At 37.2% G+C, this 26,014-nt stretch overlaps 3 protein-coding genes and 1 pseudogene across 3 annotated transcripts; 3 read left to right on the plus strand and 1 right to left on the minus strand.

Annotated features, from left to right (window-relative positions):
* Nucleotides 1-247: 247 nt before the first annotated feature.
* On the plus strand, nucleotides 248-1,144 carry LOC125477019 (annotated as a pseudogene).
* Nucleotides 1,145-4,771: 3,627 nt separating this feature from the next.
* On the plus strand, nucleotides 4,772-8,216 carry LOC125477149 (probable tRNA N6-adenosine threonylcarbamoyltransferase). Its single transcript, XM_048584091.1, has 5 exons — nucleotides 4,772-4,933; nucleotides 5,017-5,596; nucleotides 6,411-6,566; nucleotides 6,759-7,125; nucleotides 7,884-8,216. The coding sequence occupies exons 2-4, from the start codon at nucleotides 5,042-5,044 to the stop codon at nucleotides 7,107-7,109; spliced, it is 1,062 nt and encodes a 353-aa protein (XP_048440048.1). The 5' UTR covers nucleotides 4,772-4,933; nucleotides 5,017-5,041; the 3' UTR covers nucleotides 7,110-7,125; nucleotides 7,884-8,216.
* Nucleotides 8,217-12,101: 3,885 nt separating this feature from the next.
* Nucleotides 12,102-16,026, plus strand: LOC125477148 (beta-amyrin 28-monooxygenase-like). Its single transcript, XM_048584090.1, has 3 exons — nucleotides 12,102-12,650; nucleotides 13,151-13,569; nucleotides 15,503-16,026. The coding sequence occupies exons 1-3, from the start codon at nucleotides 12,115-12,117 to the stop codon at nucleotides 16,003-16,005; spliced, it is 1,458 nt and encodes a 485-aa protein (XP_048440047.1). The 5' UTR covers nucleotides 12,102-12,114; the 3' UTR covers nucleotides 16,006-16,026.
* A 4,112-nt stretch (nucleotides 16,027-20,138) lies between these two features.
* Nucleotides 20,139-24,794, minus strand: LOC125477022. The gene is made up of 5 exons (XM_048583764.1): nucleotides 24,060-24,794; nucleotides 22,324-22,374; nucleotides 21,844-21,906; nucleotides 21,686-21,754; nucleotides 20,139-20,834 (listed from the first exon to the last, which is right to left on the minus strand). The coding sequence occupies exons 1-5, from the start codon at nucleotides 24,426-24,428 to the stop codon at nucleotides 20,544-20,546; spliced, it is 843 nt and encodes a 280-aa protein (XP_048439721.1). The 5' UTR covers nucleotides 24,429-24,794; the 3' UTR covers nucleotides 20,139-20,543.
* Between the last annotated feature and the right edge of the window lie 1,220 nt (nucleotides 24,795-26,014).

A 26,014-nucleotide genomic window follows, 5' to 3' on the forward strand; every position in this document is an offset into this window, starting at 1 on the left:
GGTGATCACGAACCCAGAATCAACCACATTCAACAAGTATTTAAGATGTTGGCTTCCCTTGGTATCTAATCATGTCCCTAATCCTCCTCCAAACCTCGTGTTTTCCGCTTTTCACTTATGTCTTCCTTTGTATCCTGGTTATTTTTTGGAAGAGATCCAAAGCCAGAAAGTCACCCCCGGGGCCATGGAAGCTTCCTATCATAGGAAACTTGCACCATATGGCCGGACCTACAACGAGAACCGTACCTACAATGAGAAAGATGCAGAGCAAGATTGGAAAGATTCTTGACAGTATCATCAATGATCATAAGGTGCAAAGATCCAAAGAGTTCACTATGGGTAATGACAAGAAGGAGGATGATGATTTTGTTGACATGCTTCTCAATCATCAGGAGTCCAATAAACTGGAGTTCAATTTGACAACCAACCAGATGAAAGATGTCATTTTGGTAAGTAGGCTTGTGCACTGATATATGTATTAATGAGCAAAGCATATTTTTTGTTGGCAATGCAATCATGCAGGACATCATTGGTGGGGGGAGTGAAACTTCAGCTACTACATTAGAATGGGCAATGTCGGAGTTGCTTAGAAACCCAGGAGTTATGGAGAGGGCCCAAGCTGAGGTAAGACAAGTCCTCCAAGGCACTAAAAAAATTGAAGAAACACAAGTTCAAAAGCTTGAATACTTGAAATCGGTTGTGAAGGAAACACTGCAATTGCGGACTCCAAGCCCCTTAATCGCAAGAGAATCAAGGGACAGGTGCCAGATTAGCGGCTATGAATTACCGATTAAATCGAAAGTAATTATCAATGAATGGGCATTAGGAAGAGATCCTGAGAGTTGGAGGGTGGATGCTGAATCTTTTGAGCCAGAAAGGTTCCTTGGTTCTTCCATCGACTTTAAGGGGTTTGATTTTGAGTATATTCCATTTGGGTCTGGTAGAAGAATGTGTCCTGGCATATCATTGGTGTTGCGATAATTGAACTTGCACTTTCTCAATTACTCTACTGCTTTGACTGGAAACTGGCCAACGGAATCAACCCGCATGAACTTGACATGACCGAGACTTTTGGAGCCATTTCTAGGAGAAAAAAAATGATTTGTATGTGATTGCCACCCCACATTTTCCTTCATTCAGCTAGCACCCTACGAAGAAGAATAAAAATGTTGTTCATGGTACGTGACTAAGACTTTTGCTCCGGCCTATGGCTGATCAGGTATATCACAAGCCTCTGTAAACTCCAACGTCATAGTACATACATCGTTGTGTAAAGCGTTATAGAGTATGTACGATGTACCCTCTCAAATACAGATTATTATTGTATTAGGTCTTGAGGTTGCCATTACCGTACTATATATAGCCTTAGAGCAGGTACGAGACAACCCAAAACACCCATTCCACTTGATTGGTAGTAGGTGATATTCCCTCTCTTTTTGTCCAACAATATATTGATCGATATAATGCCATCTATGCAAATCGTGTCAGTTAAAAATAGACAGACGGGGCTAGTTCTTGCATATGAATAGTATGTACAAATTATAGAATGAGAATACATGTGACGACTAGTTCAACACGTTAAATCTCCACTAAATAATGAAAGGCGCAAAAAAAAATTTGTCATTTTATGAAACATGCCATACATCATACTGAAAATAGTGAGGAAGGAGGTACTTGATACAAGTTCAGTTTGTTGGTGAAAAGGGAAAATGAGATAAGGGTAATGGTGTAGCCAAGAATTATTCGATGGGTGGGCTAAGCTAAAATGATTTACTATGAAATCAAATTTTTAATTTTTTGTTGCCTACTTAAAGTTATGTAATTGTAAACCTGAAAGTAATTATTTGAAATAAGAAATTTACTATGTTTTCTAAGCTTATAAGCTTTCAAGTGAATAAAATAAAGAACCATTTGTCGTATGAAAGTTTTAATGTATTACTAATAAATTATAATATTTGTCAAAGTTATGAGTTTATTTAACATTTATTAGCTCTTGTTTTTCTTAAAAGGAGTCTTAAGATTCAAAATTTTTATTTGCCAAGTAGAATATAACAATTAAAAATCATAAAATAATCCAAAATATTAATATTTTAAGCTTACAGAACCAAAACTCTCCGTATGTTATATAGCCTAGGAGAGCCTTGTACTCGGCTCCGCTAGTGGATAAGGGATCTACAGATTCAATTAAGAGATCCTATTAACAAATTATAACCCATAATTGTGAAATAAATGGATATTGTGAGTACCAGGTAACAATTTCATGGTAATTATTCATATATCCAACACTTTGATGAAGAGATCACAACCACTGACAAGGGTGCCATGGTCTACAACTTGTTGCTAGAACTGCAATCCCTATTCCTCTCATTCGATTCTCTTTATGTAAACACGTCATTAGTTTGATTCTCATAATTAACATGTCTGATACCAAATGTTTAATGACTCATTGTTTATGGCTTACCCTAACTCCTATGGTAGGGCTGATAAAAAAAAGGCAATTACCCAGAAGGAGGACAATTTCTTAATCTTATAACAGAAATAGGACATTTCAAATATGCACACGTCATGCATAAAAATCGGATAGAAATAGGATTTTTCTACACCTTGAAATGACTTAATTTCCCTTGTATATAAATGGGTTATTTGCTCTTATTTTCTGATTTCTCTCTCTTTATTCTCTCTCCCTCCCTTTCTCTCTTCTCTCACTTTCTCCCTCATGCACTTTTTCTCCCTTTATCATTGTGCACATACAGTGCACTATCATCCCAACCAACACCGTCCAAATCGAAGCCACCACCAATTTCATCTCGTCCTCACGAGTCCAAAACACTTAGTCTTGTCACAAATCTCATCCTCGATCGTTGGGATTGAAACTTAAGCAGGCCGCAAGTTTTTTGGCCATTTTCCTGCAACACGGCAAATAACCAAGGCTCGAGACCACCACCACTGGACTGGCATCGAGGGTGGGAACAAAGCCCAGTCATTAAATGTTGGTGTTTTGTTCGATGAATTTTTCAGGATTTGGCCACTGCATGTACATGGCATGCACATGATATGTTCACAAATGTGAGCCAACCCAAAAACCTAGATGAATTAATACTAAGAAGATAAATTAGGGTTTGTGTTTCATGTTGGGGCCTATGGGTTGTGGTATAGATTTCAAGTTTTGACATGCTACAAAACTGGGATGGAACAATTTCTGGTTCAAGTGTCCAATTGCAGAAATTTGTGAAAATTTTTCTGTAATGTGCATATGGTGTGGATATGGTGTGCATGGCTACATCTTAATATGAGAAGCGGGAATGTTCACTAGTTATGATGCATGTATGTTGTGCCCTGAAATTTAGCGAGTATGACCACAACCTAGTTGGCCTCAGCAAAATACAAATTAAGAAAAAGCTTAAAGGATGTTAAGGATCGTGCATGTCCATGAAATGATGACAATGAGTATCATGTTTTTCACGTGCATGGCTAAGCGGTGATTGATATACGTAACAAGACTTTTCAAACTGCCACTGTAACCTTATACACTAGGAATTATGTTTTAATTGTATTCATTATACCAATAGGTTGCCGTTAAAGTTTCTTATTAATGCGAAAAGCAACTCGTTGCTCAATCTCTAGTTCTATGCATATCATATGCATGTAACATACATATGATGTGCATGTGGTGTGCATATAGTGTACATGGTGGTGATGTCGTAGGTGATGACGTCATTTTTCTGATTTCGAAAAGAGTGTTGTGAGCTCTAGGTTTTTGGAGTTGGAATATTATTATGAAGTTAGCCATGCACACCATATGCATACCACATGCACATTACAGAAAAAATTTCACAAATTTCTGCAATTGGACACTTGAACCTAGAAATTGTTACATCCCAGTTTTGTAGCACGTCAAAATTTGAAATTTATTCCACAACCCATAGGCCCCAACATGAAACACAAACCATAATTTAACTTCTAAGTATTAATTCACCTGGGTTTTTAGGTTGGCCCAGATATGTGTGCATATCATGTGCATGTCCTGTACATACAGTGGGCAAATCCTTAAAAATTCATCCAACAAACACACCAACATTTAATGACTGGGCCTTATTCCCACCCTCGATGTGAGTCCAGTGGTGGTGGTCTCAAGTCTCGGTTGTTCGTGTTGTTGAAAAATGGTCGAAAAACTCGTGGCCTGCTTGAGTTTCGATCCCAACGATCGAGGATGAGATTTGTGACAAGGCTAGGTGTTTTGGACTCGTGAGGACGAGATGAAATTGGTGGCAGCTTCGATTTGGACGATGTTGGTCGGGATGACAGTGCATCGTGTGTGCACAGTGAGAAGGGGAGAAAGAGTGCGTGAGGGAGAAAGTGAAAGAAGAGAGAGGGAGGGAGAGAGAGAGTAGCGAGAGAAATCAGAAATGGGGGAAAATAACCCATTTATATGTGGGTATTTTAGTAATTTCAATTTTGTACATGATGTGTATGGCTTGTGCATGACCAATTTATCCTATTTTTGTTTCAATATTATGAAATTATCCAAGTTTAAGATATTTCCCTAAAAAAACCTAAAAATCCAAATCCGACCCAAAAAAATCAAATGCGTGAACCCCGAACCATTTGGTAACTGAAACCGAAAAAACTCCCAAAACTTTTGGTACGAGATTTGGGATCACAACACAGTATGTTTGGTAATACTGAACCGAATCAAATATAAATATTTTTTAAATAATTATAGCCATTGGAATTGGATTGGTTGAAATTAAATCTCAACCGTTGGTTTGATTCCAAGTATTAAGAGAGAAGACTCAGGTCAGTTCACTTGAGTCTTCCCTCCTCGATTGTCTAATACTCGAACCCAGACCAAACCAGTTCAGAGACCACCGCCAGCCGTCGCGACTTCAGGTCTTCCTCAGCGGCCAACCACCGCCACTTCATCCACTCTTTGGTATGAAAATTTAGATGTCGTTGCTTAAAAAATAGTTGAGTCGAATCTGTTGGACTTTGTTTGAATTTGGTTTTGCTTTACAGGGCGTGCCTGAATTCGTCGGCAAAAATGAAGAAAATGATAGCTCTAGGGTTTGAGGGTTCAGCCAACAAGATTGGTCTCGGGGTCGTCACTTTAGATGGCACAATTTTGTCGAACCCACGCCACACATACATTACTCCTCCCGGTCAAGGGTTCCTTCCCCGGGAAACTGCACAACATCACTTCCAACACATCCTCCCGCTGGTCAAATCTGCTTTGGAAACTGCCCAAATAACGCCTAAGGAAATTGATTGCCTCTGTTACACCAAGGGTCCTGGCATGGGAGCACCACTACAAGTTGCTGCCATTGTTGTGAGGGTTCTTTCACAGCTGTGGAAGAAGCCCATTGTTGCAGTTAATCACTGTATTGCACATATTGAGATGGGAAGGGTTGTGACCGGTGCAGATGATCCTGTTGTGTTGTATGTTAGTGGTGGCAACACACAAGTAATTGCATATAGTGAAGGGAGGTATCGAATCTTTGGCGAGACCATTGATATCGCTGTTGGAAACTGCTTGGATCGGTTTGCCAGGGTATTAACACTCTCCAATGATCCAGCCCCGGGATATAACATTGAGCAGGTAACTTGAATGTGGTATATTTTCATTCCGTTTTAACAGTGGAGGTTGAAACTTGGCATAGTTGTTGATAATTGGTTGGAGCTTGACCTGGCCAAAGTTTGAGGTCAGGCTGATTTTTTAATGATAACGAACAAAGCATTTATCAAAAAGATAAATTGAACATGAAACTTTTTGATTCCATTTTAACATTTAAACTCATTAAAATGATTGTTACCACAAAGAGAGCACAATGGAGAAAAATTTGTATTGTATGGGAGATGGTGGCATTAATGTAGACAGGAGGTGAAATGGCTTCCTTGTTTCTTGTTGCGTAAGCAGCCCGTGGTATTAGAGAATGGGTTGAGTTTGCAGTTCTTGTTTGATATTTTCATATGGTACCTAATCCTAGATTTAGTATCATTGAAGAAGCCTGATTTTGATGGTTCGTCGAGATTGTAAGATGTGAATGTTGGTTGTCAATTACTCGGATTCTTCTTTCTGAAGTTGAGAATGCCGTTATGATATTTCTATGTATTACATTGTGGGTGGCCGACTTGCGGCTTATATATGGTGCATTTGAAATCTATGAACCCCTCATAATTGAGTAGTAGATTATCTTTCTTAATACATGTATACTTTGACAGTTTCTTTACAAGTTTTAAATGCTTGTGGAGATCGATTGCTCAATATCGGGGTTATCAGTTTTTGCTGTCAACTTCCCGTGCCTTGCATGTATTTTATCATATTGGATTGTTCATCTTGCCTTAGATTGCACAGAATTTTTATCATCGTTAGTGTCATCCATATTACTATTATTGATCCCTCCCCCTTGCAGCTTGCAAAGAAAGGAGAACAGTTTATAGATCTTCCTTATGTTGTCAAAGGAATGGATGTGTCTTTTAGTGGAATTTTGAGCTATATTGAAGCTACTGCTGTGGAAAAGCTCAAGAATAACGAGTGCACACCTGCAGACCTGTGCTACTCGCTTCAGGTAAAATTGGAATCAATGCTATTTTCATGGGAATATAGGTTTTAATCGATGGAGCTTGTCAAGAAATAACCGAGCGACTGAGTTTTTCAATTTAATAGCTCTGCAAGCAAAAGACGAAGAAGAACGACTTTAACAACTATACCAATGGTCTACCTACATGATTAACTTATCTTATTTATCTTATTGCTTCAGGAAAATGTGTTTGCAATGCTTGTGGAGATAACAGAACGTGCAATGGCGCATTGTGACAAGAAAGATGTTCTTATTGTTGGTGGTGTGGGTTGCAATGAACGGTTGCAAGAGATGATGAGGACCATGTGCACCGAACGGGGTGGAAGGTTGTTTGCAACTGATGATAGGTATTGTATTGACAATGGGGCCATGATTGCTTATACTGGTCTTCTTGCTTTTGCCAACGGCACATCAACCCCGCTGGAGGAATCAACTTTTACCCAACGGTTTCGTACTGATGACGTTGAAGCTGTCTGGAGAATAAAAGAAGAGTCAGAAAAAGTAAATGGGTTGAAGAATGAGAGTACCTGAATCTTATAATTCTTAGGTATGGCGCTTCTGGTGCTTCAATAATTAACATAAATGATGAATTTCTAGTCTGATTCATGATTAGAATTATCATAATTTTTCTTAGGAAGGTGACTTGGTTTTGTTGCCCTTGCATATTAAGCAAGTCGTGTTGCATTTACACCTTGCTATGCATCAGGATGCATGCTCTTCATTGTGCATTTAGTTATTGACGCATCTACACAATTTTTTATTTTGAGGTCTGGTTTCGTTTAATGCTAGTCGGCTGATCTCACTACAGAACATCAGTGGGCTGAACTCATTTTACATATACACATATATTGCTTTGGTTTAAGCCTAGATTAAGGAGTACTTATATTTTCCATTCCTTTAATTTGTCTTTTTCTTTTTATGGAAAAAGTGTCGTGGTGTTTACTACCCCAAAAGAAAAGTCCTAATAAATATGACATTGATAGACAGAACAAGTCAGAACAATCACATATAATTGCTTGAAAAGTATTGATGAACAGTACGATGATGTGTGTGAGCGTATTTATGTATATGTTTTGCTTCTGCCCTGCTGCTCTTGCATCAAGCTTCAAATTAAAAGCAGGTTGGTTTAGTTTATTAAACAGTTGGAAAGCCAGATCTCAACAACCTGAGTGACTTAAATCTGTCACGCCTTGTTTGCCAGCAGTTTAGCGTTAAATCATGTGTGCACTTGTTTCGCTGACTATGTTTTCACGTTTTGCAATTGCCTCTGTAAATTAATGTATTGTCTTTGATTGAATTTATCAGGTAAAGCCGAGGCATTTCATTTCTTCTTGGTGCAACCTTCAACAATCTTATAAGATTTGCAGTGTCTGGCATGATATTAGAAAAGAGCTTGTTCTGCGGTAATCATAATCGTATGCTTTTCCAATGTCCACGAAGCACCATGTTTGTCATTAAACTTTGAATCATTGAGTTCCAAGGGAAATCGAAAACTGATATGGCTGCTACCCTTTTATATGTTTTTATATGTATTCGTACTGTCTGTTGAGCTTGTGCTCTCATTACGGATATGGTTGTACACTAAAAATGGCCGATTCTTCTGAATATTTTAGTTTTCAAAGAATTCTTGTTACAATATTTTCTATATTTTCTGCATTTTGAAGTAAGAATGCAAGTGACTTGGGTGTAGAAGCTGCGCGGTGCAGGGGATCATACTTAATGCGTGTACATACGTGTGACCCTAGCAGACTTGATCTGTTGCAAGGCTCAACCAAAAAAAAACAAACATGATACAAAACCAATGTAAAATTTTGCCAAAGAATCGGTATAACCTCCCCTAAAAATACAACATTTCCCATAACCTGCAAATAGTTATATTCATATGTTGTCCGCATCCAACCAACAAACGTAAAATTCATAAAATTTGCTTACTAGCTGTTTGCGACCCACCTCCTTCAACTGTCGATGCCGCAAGACTGTTGGATGGCTGGTTAGTAGGGAAAACAGGTGCAGATGTCAAACGCAACATCTGCAAAATTATAATTTCAAACTATAAGTCTCTGCTTCAGCGTATAATATTTTATTATACCAAATCGACCAACATAATTAACTTCGTATCAATGGTTATGAAATTTTAAAAAGTTCACACCTCGATGTCCTAGGCTAATGATGCAAAAATTTAATCCACCTAAGCTACATATGTTTCAATTACCCAAAAACTCAAAATTTCACATAACTCACAATTTACTAATAAGATTGAGGGAAACATATATACGTTTACTTTAGAGGGCGTAGTGAATTTGGATTTCAGAGGATTTTAATAGAATTTTTTTAAGTGTTGGATTTCATAGAATTATGTGGTTACCCTAATCTTCATTTGTAGTTACCCTAATCTTCAAATGTAATAGAATTGCGTATCTTCTAATCTTCATTTGTGGTTACCCTAATATAATCTAGAGGCGTATTAAAAGAGATTGAGGATAGAAAGGGCATGAGGTAGTTGGGTTGAATAGTCGCTTGATGGGCGTGTGGGCTGCACTGTGTGCATAGGATACAGGTAGCCTTGACGGCTGATGAGATGGGGTGAGGGAGAGAGAGAGATAGGTGGGGGAGGGAGGGGGATGTTACGGCACCAACCTCCTTCCCCTTGTTTTCTTTTCATTTTTTAATTTTAGATCTTCTATAGGGGGAGCCCAAAGATGGGAATTGTAAACAGAATTTTCTTCTGTTATTATTAAATCGCTTACAAAAATCGGTAGAATGGTAAACAAGGAGTGGAAATAATAGTGCCTTTTGTAAATTGTAATATGCAGTTGATGTCTCGTATAGTGGAAGATTCTCTTACATTTGAGACATTACACTAATACTTAACTCAGTATTGCCATTGCGCGTAGCTTCATATAAATCCAAGTAGTAGTGGAAGTTGAGATAATTTTCCCTAAATTCAAGTTATTAGTCTTTCCTTAGATGTATGTAGACCTGGCAATTTCTGATACTAACCGATAACCCGACCCGACACAACATAAAATTAACAGGTGTTCGGATCAACACGATAACGAATCGGGTCGTTATTGTATAATCCAATAAGCATCTGTTAAGATAACGGGTTGGTTCGGGTATACACGTGAGTAACATGATACACGATAAGCAAAATATTAATTTTATAATTTTATAACCCTAAAAAAATACTATAATAATTATCTCTACTAATTAATGAAACTCTCTTTGTCAACTAAAAGACGGTGAAAAGACAAATTAGTCTTTTATCACGCAAAAAAAATGATGGGCAATAATATAATTTCTCAGGTTCAAATTTTACTGTTTTTTATTGAAGCCTCACCTACAGATGATGTTAAAATACCTCTAATATTTTAAAAAAAAAAAACAAAAACAAAAACCTCCTACTCCCCCATGTTCTCTCTCTCTCTCTCTCTCTCTCTCTCTCTCTCTCTCTTTTTCTAAAAAAATGCGTTCATACACGCAAAATGTCTAGGCAAATGCTAGTGTATATTAATTTAACAATTTTATACCCCTAAAAACTATAATATATATATATATATATATTAAATTAAATATTAAGAATTGGTGACCGTTGTGTTAGATCCCACATCGCTTAGGAAAGTGGATCATCTATACTATATGTACATGCCCACCACCATAAAGCACAAGAGCTTTTGAGAGCTCACTCGCTTCGGAGTTCATCGGAACTCCGAAGTTAAACGAGTTTGCTTGAGAGCAATCTCAGGATGGGTGACCTACTGGGAAGTTCTCGTGTGAGTTCCCAGAAACAAAACCGTGAGGGTGTGGTCGGAGTTCAAAGTCGACAATATCATGCTACGGCGAAGTCAAGCCCAGGATGTGGTGGAGCCCGGGTCGGAATGTGACAATTGGATCGGCTAAAATATACATACCATTCAATTTCTTGAATGTTATACGTACAAAATAAAACCATTTAAATCTACTTGATAAATATATATATACACACACCATTGAACTTGATGGGATACGAATTCTACAAAACTAATTTCAATGATCCAACCATCAAACTTATTTGTACATTCTTTGAGATCGTATCAGCAAAAAATCGCAAAAAACAAACATTCAAAGATCAAGTAACAGGATAAAACTTTTCGACGGTTATCAACGAAAAATCATGATTTAACGGTTATTTTAACTCCGATTTTGATATTTTTTACAACTACACTCCTTGACCCTATATGAATACAGTGAATGAACTCGATTTTCAATTTAAAATATTTACATTAGTGGATACCACAAATCGTATGTTATACTTAATGAAAATATGAATAAACTCTTAAGTGTTTGTTAATCTATTGTTTTGATGGGATACGCATTCTACAAAACTAGTTTCAACGATCCAATCGTCAAATGTGTTTGTATATACTTCGAGATCGCATACGCCAAAAATTGCAAAAAATAAACATTCATAGATCAAGTAACGAGACAAAAATTTCGACAGTTATAAACGAAAAATCATGATTTAACGGTTATTTTAACTCTGATTTTGATGATTTTTTTACAGCTACACTCTTGACCCCATATGAATACAATGAATGAATTCGATCTTCAATTTAAAATATTTACACTAGTGGATACCACAAAATCTTATGTTATACTTAATGAAAGTATAAATAAACTTTTAAGTGTTAGTGAATCTATCGTTTTGATGGGATACACATTCTACGAAACTAATTTCAACGATCCAACCGTCAAACTTGTTTGTATATGCTTCAAAATCGCATATGTCAAAAGTCACAAAAAACAAACATTCAGAGATCAAGTAACGAGACAAAACTTTTCGACGGTTATCAACGAAAAATCACGATTTAAGGTTATTTTAACTCCAACTTTAATGATTTTTTTACAGAACAAGAGCCTAATAAGGAAATAACTACTAAAAGTAGACAACGATGTTCAATTTTTGTATCTTTGTTAGTGGTAGATAAGGATGATAAATATTTTTCATACGTAGATAGTTGTGTCAAATGACTCGAATCTTTTTCATAGGTAGATAATAATGATGTTCCATATCTTCGTCATAGGTAAAGAAGTGCCACAAGTAGATACCAATATTCAATATTTTGTACCTTTGTTATAGGTTGATAAAGATGTTCAGTAATATTTTTTTTTTCATACGTAGGCTCTAATCTTTTCAGACCCCGATCGACTCTCCGGAGTCTTTCTTGAGCTCTTACCAACAAGAACCTTCAAAACTACAACTACGTAGACTGCCTGCGCGACTGCACCATCACAGACTGCTTAATATGATGGCCTGCACGACTGCACCATCACAGACTGCCTAATATGATGGCCTGCACGACTGCACCATCACAGACTGCTTAATATGTGCACCATCACAGACTGCCTAATATGATGGCCTGCACGACTGCAACCATCAAAGACTGCCTAATATGACCTGTCATTCTCACGTAAACCGCCTATAAAATATCATGAGTTACAAACTGAAACATTCAGATTAACAAACTGGGGTTCTGCTTAAACAACAAAAAGCAAAATGGAGGAGCATTATTTCTTTCTCAACCCATTGTTCTGGGCTACCTCTGTTTCCTTCATCTCCCTCTCTCTAGTTGTCCTCTTATATAGGCACAGATCCCAATTCACTAGCGAAAACCTCCCGCCAGGAAATGTAGGCTACCCCGTGATCGGAGAGAGCTTTAAGTTCTTGGCTTCTGGATGGAAAGGCCAACCTGAAAAGTTCTTCTTCGACCGAATAACCAAATTTTCCTCCCAAGTCTTCAAGACCTCCCTCTTTGGGGAGCAAGCTGCCATCTTCTGCGGTGCGGCTTGCAACAAATTCTTGTTCTCCAACGAGAACAAGCTTGTCGCTGTTTGGTATCCCAGCTCTATCAAAAAGATCTTCCCTTCTTCCACTGAAACTTCTAAAAAGAAGTTTAGAAAGTTGATTCCGAAGTTCATGAGGCCTGAGGTTTTGCAACGATACATCGGCATCATGGACACTAGTGCCCGTACACACTTTGCTGATGCTTGGGAAAATAAAAACCAAGTTCAAGCCTTCCCCCTCACTAACGAGTAAGTCCAACTATTGTGTACATCAAGAAATTTATTAATTTATATATTTTCTTTCTGGTAGACTTTTGTGAATCTCAATCTCAACAAAAATTTACTATTTAGATTCACATTAAAATATGACGATAATGGATCAACATCGCAAGATTTATAGTCTGATAACATATATGTATGTTTATAGATCAATTCCATATATTTTGGATGGGATATGAATAATGAAGCTAAAAATTATGAATAATGCTAGGTAGACTAACTTTTTAAATCACATCTGTAAACCATGTGATGTGTCACCAATAAGAACTAAACACGTTAATCAATTTTAAATAAAAAGCACTCATTAAATATTAAAACAATATATAATATGAATTTGAATTAGAACACCATGTTCTAATTCATTTTCAATTTTTTAAAGAATGAAATTTCAAAAACCCCATATAAAGCTTGGACGTACGAATATTTGGTTTTTATATGATATATAATGTGTGTTACGTACATGAATACAGCTACACCTTTGGTCTTGCTGTACGCTTGTTTCTGAGCCTTGAGAACCCAAAGGAAATGGAAGAAATCGGTCATTCAATCCATCTGTTGAACGCCGGAATCATATCGATGCCGATTGACTTCCCAGGGACCCCATTTCATACTGCCATAAAGTCCTCCAAATTCATCAGGGACGAGCTGCAGAAGATAATTAAGCAGAGGAAGATTGATTTGGCAGAGGGCAAGGCCTCCCCAACACAAGACATATTGTCACACATGCTGTTGACGTGCGATGAGAACGGAACGTGCGCGACGGAATGGGAAATTGCTGATTGGATTAATGGGTTGTTGATTGCTGGCCATGAAACGACGAGCGCTACCTGCGCCTTCATTGTCAAGTATCTTGCCGAGCTTCCTCATGTCTATGATGCAGTCTACAATGGTAACCAACAGTGAAACATATTCTGACAAAAAAAACTGTCAACATATTTGTCAAATACTATCCATTTCAGTCACATGCATCATATTTTTATCTGAAAATATAACTTTATTCATTAAAATTTAATTTTCTCTACATAAAATCCGACATAAGTTTTTTACTCGAATAAAACTCATTTACTAGATTCCACATCAGGAAATTCATTAATTATGTTTGACTTAACACATTTAAAATTTTCTGAATCCCTAAATTACCCCTATTTGAATGTTTGATTTACACAATTAATGTCATGCGAATTATAAGGGAGAATTAATAATTTTATTGAAAAAAACATTTGTTATAAATTCATTGCCTAATATATAATAACAATAAAACATGTCTAATATATTGACATACTTAATTAAGTCACTAAAATTATATTTTACATATTAATCTAGGTAAATTATTTCACACATATATAAAAAAAAATGACTAATATATGTAAAATTTCATGCAAAATTCAAATAGTGCACCTACTATTAAAATTTTAAAATGTTATATTGCTCAAAATAATTTACCCTATCTATGTAAAATACATGAAAAATAATTTACCTACATAATAAACAAACAATATATGCAAAATAATTTACCTACATAATAAAGCAACATTATTTTATTTAATAATAATTTACCTACAAAATATATTATTTGCTAATCATAAATTTACAAATAGGTTAATCAATTACATATAATAATTTTGTAACATATATGTTAGTACTGCGCATATATATATATTTGAACATATAGTAGTACTATATACATATAGGTAAATTATATGTATATTGAACTTTTAGTAGTATGATATACTTTTGAATGTATTTATGTATATATATAATTTATATATGTTAGGGGTAATACTAGTGTGTGCAATAATTATTTGTTCATTATAATTAAGGTAAGTAATAATATTTATTGATTTGATTTGAATATTGTGGCACAAGTTGTAAATATTTTGTAATAATAGGTCAATTACTTTTCTATTTGGCAGTCTTTTTCAAATTTGGATTTTATTTGGATGTTTAGAATTAGGTGGATTTTTATCTAGAAAATAAGAGTTGCAATAATCTATATCTAAATAATCCTATTTTTATTTATACTCGAAATTCTGTTTTCGAATCTCTTTTCTCGTAATTCAATATATACAGTATCATTTGTTTTGTAAACATAAATTTTGATATTATTGAAGGAAAATTTAATGATTTTTTTATATAGCTACAAGTACAGTCAAGAGAAGGTGAAAAACCAATTAAAGTTTGATCCTGTTGATAGTCTACGCTTTTGTATACATATATAGGAAAGTCGATGGATATGAGCCCGCATGATATAACTTAAATAGGAAAGGAGCCGCGTGTCTCTAGAAAGCCAATAGATCATATGACCTTAGTTTTTCAAACATTTAAAAATGAAAGTTTTAACGAAATACTTTTGGTACTGTTTATTTTTAACGAAAAATTATATTTTTATTTTTCTTGATATCACTTACTTACACCTTTATTGATCATTTTTCATTAAAACTAATTTTTTTTTAAACTTTTCATTAGTTTTCCTTTTAAAAATAAAATTTTTAGTTTTGTTCCCTCGCACTCCCGATCTCTAGGAAAGTCGTGGTGTTACAAAATGATTTAAGATATAAATTTATTATTATTATTATTATTATTATTCTAAGTCTATAATATACTAATGATGTTGTTGTCCACTTATTTTATATAATATAATGTGAGGTGTGACATTCACATCTTTTAGAGATTGCCTTTTCCAAGGAAAAGACAGAGGTACATATGAATTTCCAAATAAGCAAATAAAAATATTTATAGAAATAATTTTAATTGGCAACACAGATGCATGTATTAGTCGTGTGTGGTGGACTAATAGCGCAAAATTGTCTTAAACTTAACAGAACAAATGGAGATTGCAAATTCAAAAAGTCCAGGGAAGTTACTGAACTGGGATGACCTTAAGAAGATGAAATACTCATGGAATGTAGCTTCCGAAGTGCTGAGAATGTCTTCACCTGTTCAAGGAGGCTGGAGGGAACCCTTGACCGACTTCATGTTTCATGGTTTTTACATTCCAAAAGGGTGGAAGTTATATTGGAGTGCAACCTCAACGCACAAGAGCGAGGCTTATTTCCCCGAGCCGGAGAAATTCGACCCGTCAAGATTTGAAGGAAGCGGACCAGCACCATACACATATGTTCCATTCGGTGGAGGCGTACGGATGTGCCCCGGCAAAGAGTACGCAAGATTGGCAATACTAGTGTTCATGCACAACTTGGTGAAAAGGTTCAAATTTGAGAAAGTTCTAGCGGACGAGACGATTGTTGTTAATCCATTGCCCGTGCCTGCTGAAGGACTTCCGATCCGCCTTTATCCTCACACCCAAAAAGAAGTATCAACTTAGGCTTGATGGCTTGTTTAAAAATAAGTGGAATTGGATTGAAGATTAATTGAATAAAGGAGATTTTAAATCCAGATTTCCATTAAAATTACAGTTTTTTGAAATTGGAGTAGAAATGGTACTGATTGAAAATAAATTGTTTATAATTCACTTGAATCGGAATAAAAATTTGTATGATTCTAAATATCCTTTGTATAATTTTTTTATTTATAAATGAGAGGTCTTAAGTTCAATTCTCGTCAAATGCGAGTTTGAACCATATTATTACTAAACCATTGTAAGGTTAAGGCCATTTCTTTTTCTTAATGTAGATAATATCGTTTGTTAAAAAAAAAATAATTTTTTATATATAGGAAATAATCAAGTCAATTGATATAAAATTGAAAATAAAAAACTAACTAACCGAACCCCAACCAATCGTTCCTCTCCATCTTTGCCTCTTATCTTTCAACAATTTGAAATGGAAGGTCGGTTTGTGGCCAATGGGCAGTGGTGATGTCATTTTTTTTAAGGTTTAGCTTTCCACCAGTTGTTTCTATTTTTTGAAAAAAAAAATGTGGGGAGTTTAGTTTTTGACATTTTAATAACTAAAATCACAACAGGATTGTTCACCAGCTTTCCATTGATCTTGGTTTCTGGTTGTTGTGGAAGATGCTGGAGGGCGGTGGTGAGGGAGGACACGCGCTGGGCACGGGTGCTGGTAAACAAGAGTGTGGGGGTTTGTTGCGGCTGGGCAATTAAAAAAATTAAAATTTTGTGTGCATAGGGTATGGATCTCCTCCCCCTTTCTTTTCTTTTCATTTTTTTTTCCTTCTGTTTTGTAGAAAAGTAGGATATTTTTTTTTTATAAAATAACTTACAAAAATGGGTAGAATGGTAAAAAGGAGCGGAGATTGTGAATTGTAATAGGCGGTTGATGTATCGTCTAGTGGAAGATGTGAAAACCAAATCAAAGTATGAGAACATACTAGTGGAAACTGGAAGCTTTGTGGACGGTGACCGCTGAACTTGAAGGAATATCCAAGAAAGATGCGACTTTAAACGCCATTGTATTTGCACGTAGCTTCATATCCAAGTAGTTGTGGAAGTTGAGATAATTTTCCCTAAATTCAAGTCATTAGTCTTTGCTTAGCTGTATGGATATAGTTTCCAGAGTCAAATTAAACACACTTGAGAAGAAACTGTTTCGAAAGTATTATACCTTTTACCTAGTAACTTGTCATTCACGTGACAAATCCAGACTGTTAAACAAAGAAATAAGAAGTTGTGAAGAAGAATCATGAAACGAAGGGCTCAAGAACAATTAGAAAAGGGAGAAAAGAATCATGGAAAACATTCTTCTTATGCCTAGTACGACCGCGTCTAATTTGGTAGCCAAGGTTGCAGATTTAGCCTGATTTAGTACTAAGGTGATTCTGAAAAAAGCTGGTATAAAAAAAAGTTAGGAGCTGTTTTTGTGTTTGGTAAACATTCAGCTTCAGCTTTTTTTTCACAGTTTTGGGTGAAAAAAAAACTAAAAACAAGAAGCTGCAAAACCCAGCTTTGAAAAAACGGCTTTTTTCATATCTGTTTTACATATAAGTTTACCAAACACTATAATATTGCTTTTTTTTTTTTTTTTTCAAAAGCACTTTTATAAAAAAGTTTACCAAACATTCTGCTGCTTTATTTCACAGCTGCTTATTCTCACAGCACAACAAAAGTAGTTTTTTTTCAAAGCACAGTAATACCAAACTAGCCCTTAGGATTGGCTTAGAGGAGTGGATGGAAAGGCAATCCCATGTATGCAGACGCATATGCTTGGGCTGATAATGCTCAGGAAGAGACTTCAATTGACGTATGGTCACTGGGTTGTATTGTACTTCAAATGCTAACCGGCAAGCTCCCATGTGAACTTGTCGAGTTCTTAGACATGGCTTCTTTTGAATTAACTCCCAATAGCCCTGCTGAGATCTCAAACGAGGCTAGAGATTTCCTGAAGAGTTGCTTTGCCCCGAGACCTCGGGAAAGGTTGACAGCTGAAAAGCTCTTGCTCCATCGTTTTGTAGCACAGCCACAAGCATTAGAAGCTAATGATCATCATACCCAGGTGGTTAAACAGCGGAAAGGAATGTTGAAGAAAGGCATCATCAGCTCAACTTTCGGCAATCCGGATGGTTTCTTAGTTAAACCACGTGCAGACTACCACACAAGGTCTACCACTGTACCCAGAATTAATCCCCATCCGGCAGGTCGTGTCTTAGTGGGATTGTTGTTGTAGATTAATTTGTTCCCTGTTTGTTTTTTTTAACATTTTGTAAAGTTCCTTGAAATTAATTATTTCAAGTTCCTAGACTGAATTGTAATAAAACTCAAGTTAATCTGGCAAGTCGAGGTTTATTGTCCAATGTTTCAGAATGATTTCAGGTTGGTTTCTCGGCATACAGATGGAGTTGAATTTTTTTTTCTTTTTCTTTTTGTAATTTATTATTATTAAAGAGAGTGGAGGATTTGAAACTATTACAATAATTTATGAGAGGGAAAAGTTTCGAATCCGGGACTCAAGGATGCAAACCTAACATTTTATCCATTAAGATATTAGAACACATGCAGATGGAGTTGATTGGTTTATACATACACTTAATTTGAAATGTTTTGACTATATGAGATTTCCAGAGCGTGGGGTTAGTACTTTCGAAATGTTTTGACTAGATAAATAATTACGATCCACTCACACTTTGCTTTTTCAACCCCTCATGACCTAATGAGACCAAGGCGACTTTCAACGACAAGTAGGCTTGGTAGTTGTTCAGTTTTCCTACGAAATAGGGCGATGACTGGATAATGCCAAAATTTTCACATTGACGATTGTTCGATAAGTATTGCATGTCTTTTGTGTTTGAAATTGAACATCATATTCCCTATGTTCACCCCAATAAAAAATCTCACAGAGCGATCATATAGCTTAATCAATTGATCACCTAGACCTTGGTGAACGCACCAAGCTTTTGGTTTCTGCCTAGGGCTATACAATCTTGTATGCCAATTATGTTTGTCCGCCTGAGGCCCATCACCATCCACCATATTTATAGTGTTATAGTCGCTTACTGGGTACGAAATGAAGTTTTCGTACTTACACATTTGGTGTGCGGCTTATGTACCGAGTTGCGTCGCTGCAACGTAGCAATATGGATCCTCAAAAAAGAATGTGAATCTATGTCAATTATGAATCTCCTTCAAATTTACTCTTTAGAGCCCTTGCAGGTGATTTCTTAACCGTTTATTCAAGGAAAGTTACACATTAGAACTGCAGTAACGTATCAATATGGATCCTCAAAGCTGGATGTGAATCTCCTTCAATCTCTTTCAAATTAACTCTTTAGAGCCCTCGCAAGTGATCTCTTACCACGCATCACCACCATCACGCAATGTTTGGTCTTTGAGTGTGAGTATTCAGGACTATTTTTATGACAACCTAGTCTCGACAATGATCACTCTTTCCAAGACTCCCTAATTTAAACACTTTAAACATAACGGTACTCGTTAAGTTTGGAGCTGGAAATGGTTTGGGTCAACTCTCTCCCAGACTAGGTACGTTGAAAATCTTCACATGTATTTCTCTGTGTTGAGGTAGTACATATGGTTTTGGAATGTTTTGATTGCTTTGCTTGTTCGACAATTTTTCTAGGCATCTAGATTTGATAGGGGATACTGGGAACTCCAAAGCCTGGACTTCATTTCTCAGCCCAAGGAAGTAACCATAGAGGTTTCTTACCAATCCGATTTTATCGCTTTTTATGCAAAAGTATGATTGAAGGCCACAGATAAAAACAACTACAAAAATAATTAGGAAATAATCCTTTGAGGAACTGATCCAGCAGCCGTAAGTCTTTTAGGTTCCCGATTGCAAATAGCTCTGAAACTCAACGGCAGTTCCAAACTGCAAAAGACGGAAATGGCGTCATGGCAACATCAGGTGGCCGGAATTGGTACCTGCAAATCGATATCTCCACTAATTTGAGTTCTTCCCAGACCAATATTAGTAGGGTCTGGCAGCAGCAGCTCTGCCTACACATCCAAACTTCATTGTCCAAAACTCCATTATACAAGGAGGACAGACCCGAAAAGATGATGAAAAATAAAATAAAATGCAAGAGTGACAATAACAGAGAATTAAAACATTATGGAGTTCGATTACATTAGAGTCAATATTTCCAAAAAAAAAAAAATTATAATAAACGAAAAAAATAGGGACAGGGATGAGGGTTCCCAAAGAACTTCAGACAAAACATAGAAACCTGGAAAGTGAAAATGTGTTAAGGGTTAGGATCTCTACACTACCCTCAGTCCTTTCATCTATAAAGAAACAAAATAATATCCGCCGCGTGCACTTCATAAGGCGGCGGAGGAGACTGGCTTTTATACTTGCACTTTCAGTTTGTCAACCTAAAATACCGTTAGGAACGTAGGATGGATGAGTTCTATCTTATTAAGCTAAACGCTGCTGCAGATCTTGGCGCTGCGTGATTAGAAAACTGATAATAGTACAAATCTGAATCTTCTCAGCTCGTTCCATATAAAACCTCGGAGCCAGGTTCCTCTCCAAATGGAAGATTTAGATCAGGTAGCGAAAAGGCAGTGTCTCGGCTCCCAACCTCTTGTTGCACCTTGGAAGAAACATTTGAGGGACAGGAGCTTTGTGAAGTGCCAACGTTATTGCAATGAACACTTGTTTTCATTATTGGAGTAGTGTCACCAACCGCATTTATTTGCTCATGTTGGTGCCAAATGGCTTCACCAGACAATACAGGTGTTGTAGCTTTCATTTTTGTCTGCGGCGACTGCAACTCAAGCTGTAACCAAAAGATAAAACCAATATTACAAAACATGTTATACATACTGATAATCCTGAAAATGTAAATGATTGCATACTTGGTTGTTTGGCGTCTCGCAAATGATTAAAAAAGCAAATCTACACTAAGCTATCATCGACAGAAGTTATGTACTCCTCAAAAGTAAGTTCTTCAAACTTTCACGTTGATAATTTCTTAGTACAAGAATTTTCAAACAGAGTGAACAGTTAAGTTTTCTTTTTCTATTTTATTCTATAAGCTACGAAACAAGTAGTTCAATGGAAGAAGCATCCTTATTGGAGGAAACTACAAACCCGGAAGACCATATTTTGCATTATCCACGCATAAAAAAACTCAACCCTCAAGAAAAGATGAAGCTCTGCATCATGATTCATGAGCAAGCTGGTCACTGATGCATAATATACACATAATGTCCATATACATATTCTGACAGAGGTGGACTTCCTACTTAAGTGCAATGGGATGGGAAATGTTTTACCAGGATAGCAACTCTAAGATGATGAAACGAAAAGTCTACAACTTTCAACATCTGCATCTTAACGACACAAAAGAGACCGCAAAATGCAGGTGTCAACCACTCCTCTGAAATGACTAAAGGCTAAATAATCATGTTAAACAGTACATAGTAAGGAGAGAAACAGGCAAATTACGCATAAAAAATCCTATTAGTGAAATTTATTGTAATCCTATGAGGTAAGACTATTGCACAACAGCCGCGTATATTTCCACACAATAGTCACTCCGTTAAGACTTTTCAGACTGTAAGTTTTATGTATATCATAAATGCATACATATTTAGAGCCTACAGAGAGTAGTAACAGCGCATTCACCTTCACTTTTTTCAAGCTTTCATTTGTGGCCCTCTGCTTCTCAACAACGAGGCGTAGAGTTGCCAATTCCTGCTCAGAGAATAAATTAAAGAAATCAATATCCAGGTATCTCCACGAAGACATATTGGGACATATAGTGTAGTATCTTTAAGACGTACATTTTCCAAATTTCTTCTTTCCTTCAACAGAAGACTCTCCTCCTCTTTTAATTCAGCTAAAGTCTGCATGCAGCCACAAGATTTTATCACCACGCTATGACATATGAATCCAACAATATTCAGCACACCACCACAAACAAACCAAAGAAAGAACAGGGGAGGAGAAACTACTGAAATGCAACCAGTAAGTTATTCCGAGGATATTTACGCTGCAAATGAAAGAGATCCCAAGTTTAAGCCCCGTCAAGGTCACTCGTTCAGAGGTTTTAGTATGATCTGCTCAGTAAAGATATCTTACTCATGACTTTCGGATACTTATTACCATTAAGAGTTGGAACTTTTTGTGGTTTGAGCCTTTGAGCTAAGACTTCAATTAGCCAAAATACATAAACTTAATTGGAATTTCTTTCGTTCAAGCCAAATAGGTCGTAAACTTTCCACGAATATCGTACTAGTGCAAATACATAACGGTATATTTACCTTCTTCTTTCTTGGCCTCTTGAAGATGGTTGATTCATTTCTAACAGCAACCTGCACACACCGAACATAACACAACCCAATAAATTAGTCAAACAAAACACTACTAGCAAGTTGAACTGAAAAAAAAAAATACATATCAGAGCTAGCCGGCTCGGCAGATATAGAAAAGGCCGCAAACAGCTTACAAGTGAAGAAAAAAAACATAACAAAGTCCACATGTCAAACGGAGTGATCGAAACCACTGCAAAGTCCATGTAACAATAAATCCACGTATTCAAATTCTCACCGCTCCGAGACCAAAAAACACTTTTAAAGGGTTCTCCAACGAATTTCCCATAACAATATCAATGTGGATTTCACTTATGTACATACGGTGACAACTTCAAATGAGCAACCCACACATTATGCAAACTTCCCATACTCTTTTGTTAATTTCTTGGAGCAATTCGCGTCTCAGTTTTCGACCAAAAATGTGCCTAATGCAATCATTCAACCTAAAAAAAAAAAAAAAATAAACCTCAGAGAAAACCCTAAAGGGCACCAAGCAACAACAAATTCAGCTTATAACCCAAAGAGCCACTTTTTTATATCTTCCTTTGGGACCCACCAAAGCATAAAAAGGCTAACATGCCAGGCTGTCACTTACGATCTCGTGACAGACAGTCCGATCAAAAAGTTTTCCCATTTGACTGAGTTTCCATTGGATCCAAGCTTGACCTCGTCCTTCCATAAAAGGGACTGTGTACCCATTGGTAACAATACTTCTAGGGATGTGTGGAGCCTTCACACAGCCCAATTTCCTTTTTACATCTCTTTTTAATTTTTATTCGTTAATTTTTTTTAATACGACTGAAAATTAGAAGAATATGAAAAGTAAAACGGAATGTGTGAATATCATACCCTATTTCTATCTTGTTTTAATGCTCCATATGGAATAAACGACGTCGCAGGGCGCTGATTCGATTTGGTCGTTACCATGCGTCTGCAGGAAACGCCAAACTGCGCCCGACCGCACCCAATGATTTCCCCCTCACCGCACAACCACTACCAGCACCACACCAAACCACACAACACGCAGGCCTATTTTGCCACTAAGACACGCCACCGATAAAGCAGGTCGCCATGTTTCTATATTCCCCAATTGCCCTCCAAGTTTCAAGTACGGTTTGACTTTCGCGGACAGAATTACGTCATTTCGTCACTCCGACAGACGAGGGTTGGACAGTTTATGGGTTGGCTGAGACGTTGTCCAATGACGAAAATGCCACTGATAGAAGGGTATTTTGGGGTTTCCAGGGGAACAAGCGTGACAGGAGCGGAAAAGAATAGTCGAAGTGTCATCGCGCCCTCTGAAAAACCTAAAACCCTAGAAAATAACGGAAGACGTTGACAATGGTAAAACGACAGCGCCGAGTCCAAACGACCGGCGAGCAGAGAAACCGGTACGGTGTGCTGACCGAATTTGCCCCGGCAGCAAAGATGCATCCACAAGCAAATGCAACGTAGGGGCATAATAGTCAAAAGGACAACGACCGGTTGGAAGCCCCCTCCACAAACAGACTGCGGAAATAGAAAGAGACTGACGGGTTCCACTACCGTGTAAATACCCTAGGTTCTAAGGGGTAGTTTCGTCAATTAGATAATCCAAAAATTAAGATAAAAAAGTAGAAAAAAAGCCACCGAACCAAACCCCGGGCCGACCCTAATGAGTGACGGTGACAGAGACATATACAGACCTTAGATCTCGCGGCATCGGTCGGCTTAAGCAGCTTGCTGGACTCTTCGGAGCCGTCGACGCCGCCAGCCGAAGTGGCACCGCTCCAGGAAAGTGGCGTGGTGGGGCTGGCCCCGGCGCCGCTCGACTCACCCTTCTTGCTCTTTCTGTCCTCAGCATCGACGTCGTCGGCATGGTGGCGACGTGGCACGTTCCTGGAGCGGCGCTGCCTTACGCACCACCGCAAAGTCGGAAAGCCGTGAATAGTACTGCGCTTCGACGGCGGAGGCGGGGCGGAGTGCTTGAGGCGGAGAAGAAGGTCGACGACCGCCGCCTCGTCGTTCATGGCGAGCTTGACCCAGCCGCCGTCACTGTCATCGGGGGAAGTCATAGTGTATTCAGTGACGGTTTTTTGCTTCTCCTGGTTTTTGAAAAGAGGGAGAGGACGAAGAAGAAGAGGGTGGCGAGAGAGAAAAGGGGAGAAAGAATCTTTTTAAATTTATGTGGGTTTGTCTTTGTACAGAAAGAAGAAAAGAAGGAAAGAATATAAATATAATTGAAAGCTTTGTCGACTTTCTTTTCTTGTGTTTCTCATCAACAACAAACTCACAAGTCACAACTCTTCCACTTCTCCCTCTTTGTGTGGACTTTTCCCATTTTTTTCTTTTTTTTTATCTGTCGATCTTTTTCTCAATTTTGATGGTGGGCCATGGCAGTGGGAACAAATGGCAGTGCTGGACCAACCTCGCGTGGCCTTTTTTTTTTTTTTTCTTCGTATTTGCTAATGGTACATACTAGCTCATTTGATAGGGTTTGTAGTTGTAGATTGGTTGAGGGCTGCGGTGTGGGTAGACGCGCTTGGGACTGGAGGTGAGTGAGGACGAAGAAATGGGGCAGATGTAGAAGACAGTGACGTCTGTCAGTTAGTGATGCGGCACGTTTCGCTTCGGATGTTGGCACTCTTTATATATATATTTTTTATGTTTTTTGAGTACATAGATATTGGAAAGAGAGTTTGACTAAGTCACATATTAAACAATCTAATTTGGTATTGAACTTGTTATCAATGAAATTCGAATATAAGACCTCTCATTTTTAAGCAAAAAAGAATAACACTATACTGTAATACTAAGTAGGTACTTTTATATTTTAATTGTTGAGTTTTTTTTTTTTTTTAAAGTAAATCCTTTCCGTAAAAGGGACAAAATTTTATTCCAAAATTAATTTACAAACCAAAGGCCCAAATACACCTGTAAACAAAACAAACAGAGGCCACCCAAGCTAACATAAAAAGCCCAACCAAGGGCCCAAAGCCAGATACAAAACAAAAGAAAATTCTAAAACCCTTCTACCACCATTGCAATAGTATTTCCCAATCAAACCGCTTCGATTTCCCCAGCAAAAGCCAAAAATCCTACCAAGCAGCACCGCAGATATTAAATGAAGGAAAATCCCATCATCTAGACACGAACGCCGCCAATCTCTATCAGAAATTGAAAGAAGTTCGTGGATATACCACAAACAGCACTACCAAAAAAGATAGACAATGAAAGAGATAGTGTTGCAAACACCCGAACAGGCATGACCATCGAAACTCTACGCATCCTTTCGAGTGATATCCGAGACACCATTAAAGATTATTTAGATTTCAAATATTCTTAAAAATTTTGAAGTTGAAAAAATGATCCGATTTGACTCTAAAATTTTGAAATGAGAGTAAACGTTGTTTTCGATCCAATCAATCTGAAAATCACCGCTACATAATCAACATTTGACGCATTAAAAATTGATATTGAACTAAGATGCTTGTATTTACTTTTATACATTTATTATTTAACGGTCAGATTTACGGCCAAATAGATAAAATATCATATATAACCGTTAGATAATCATCGTATTAAGTAAATGATTGTAATTGGTCCTTCAAATTTGAGTTAATGACACATGGTTTTGGAAGTCCCAAAACTGCCGCATAGC

Source organism: the organism of the source record quoted next, unplaced genomic scaffold, assembly GCF_019419815.1.
Source record: "Pyrus x bretschneideri cultivar Hongxiangsu unplaced genomic scaffold, Pyrus_bretschneideri_v1 Contig20, whole genome shotgun sequence".
In the NCBI taxonomy this organism is placed as follows: domain Eukaryota; kingdom Viridiplantae; phylum Streptophyta; class Magnoliopsida; order Rosales; family Rosaceae; genus Pyrus; species Pyrus x bretschneideri.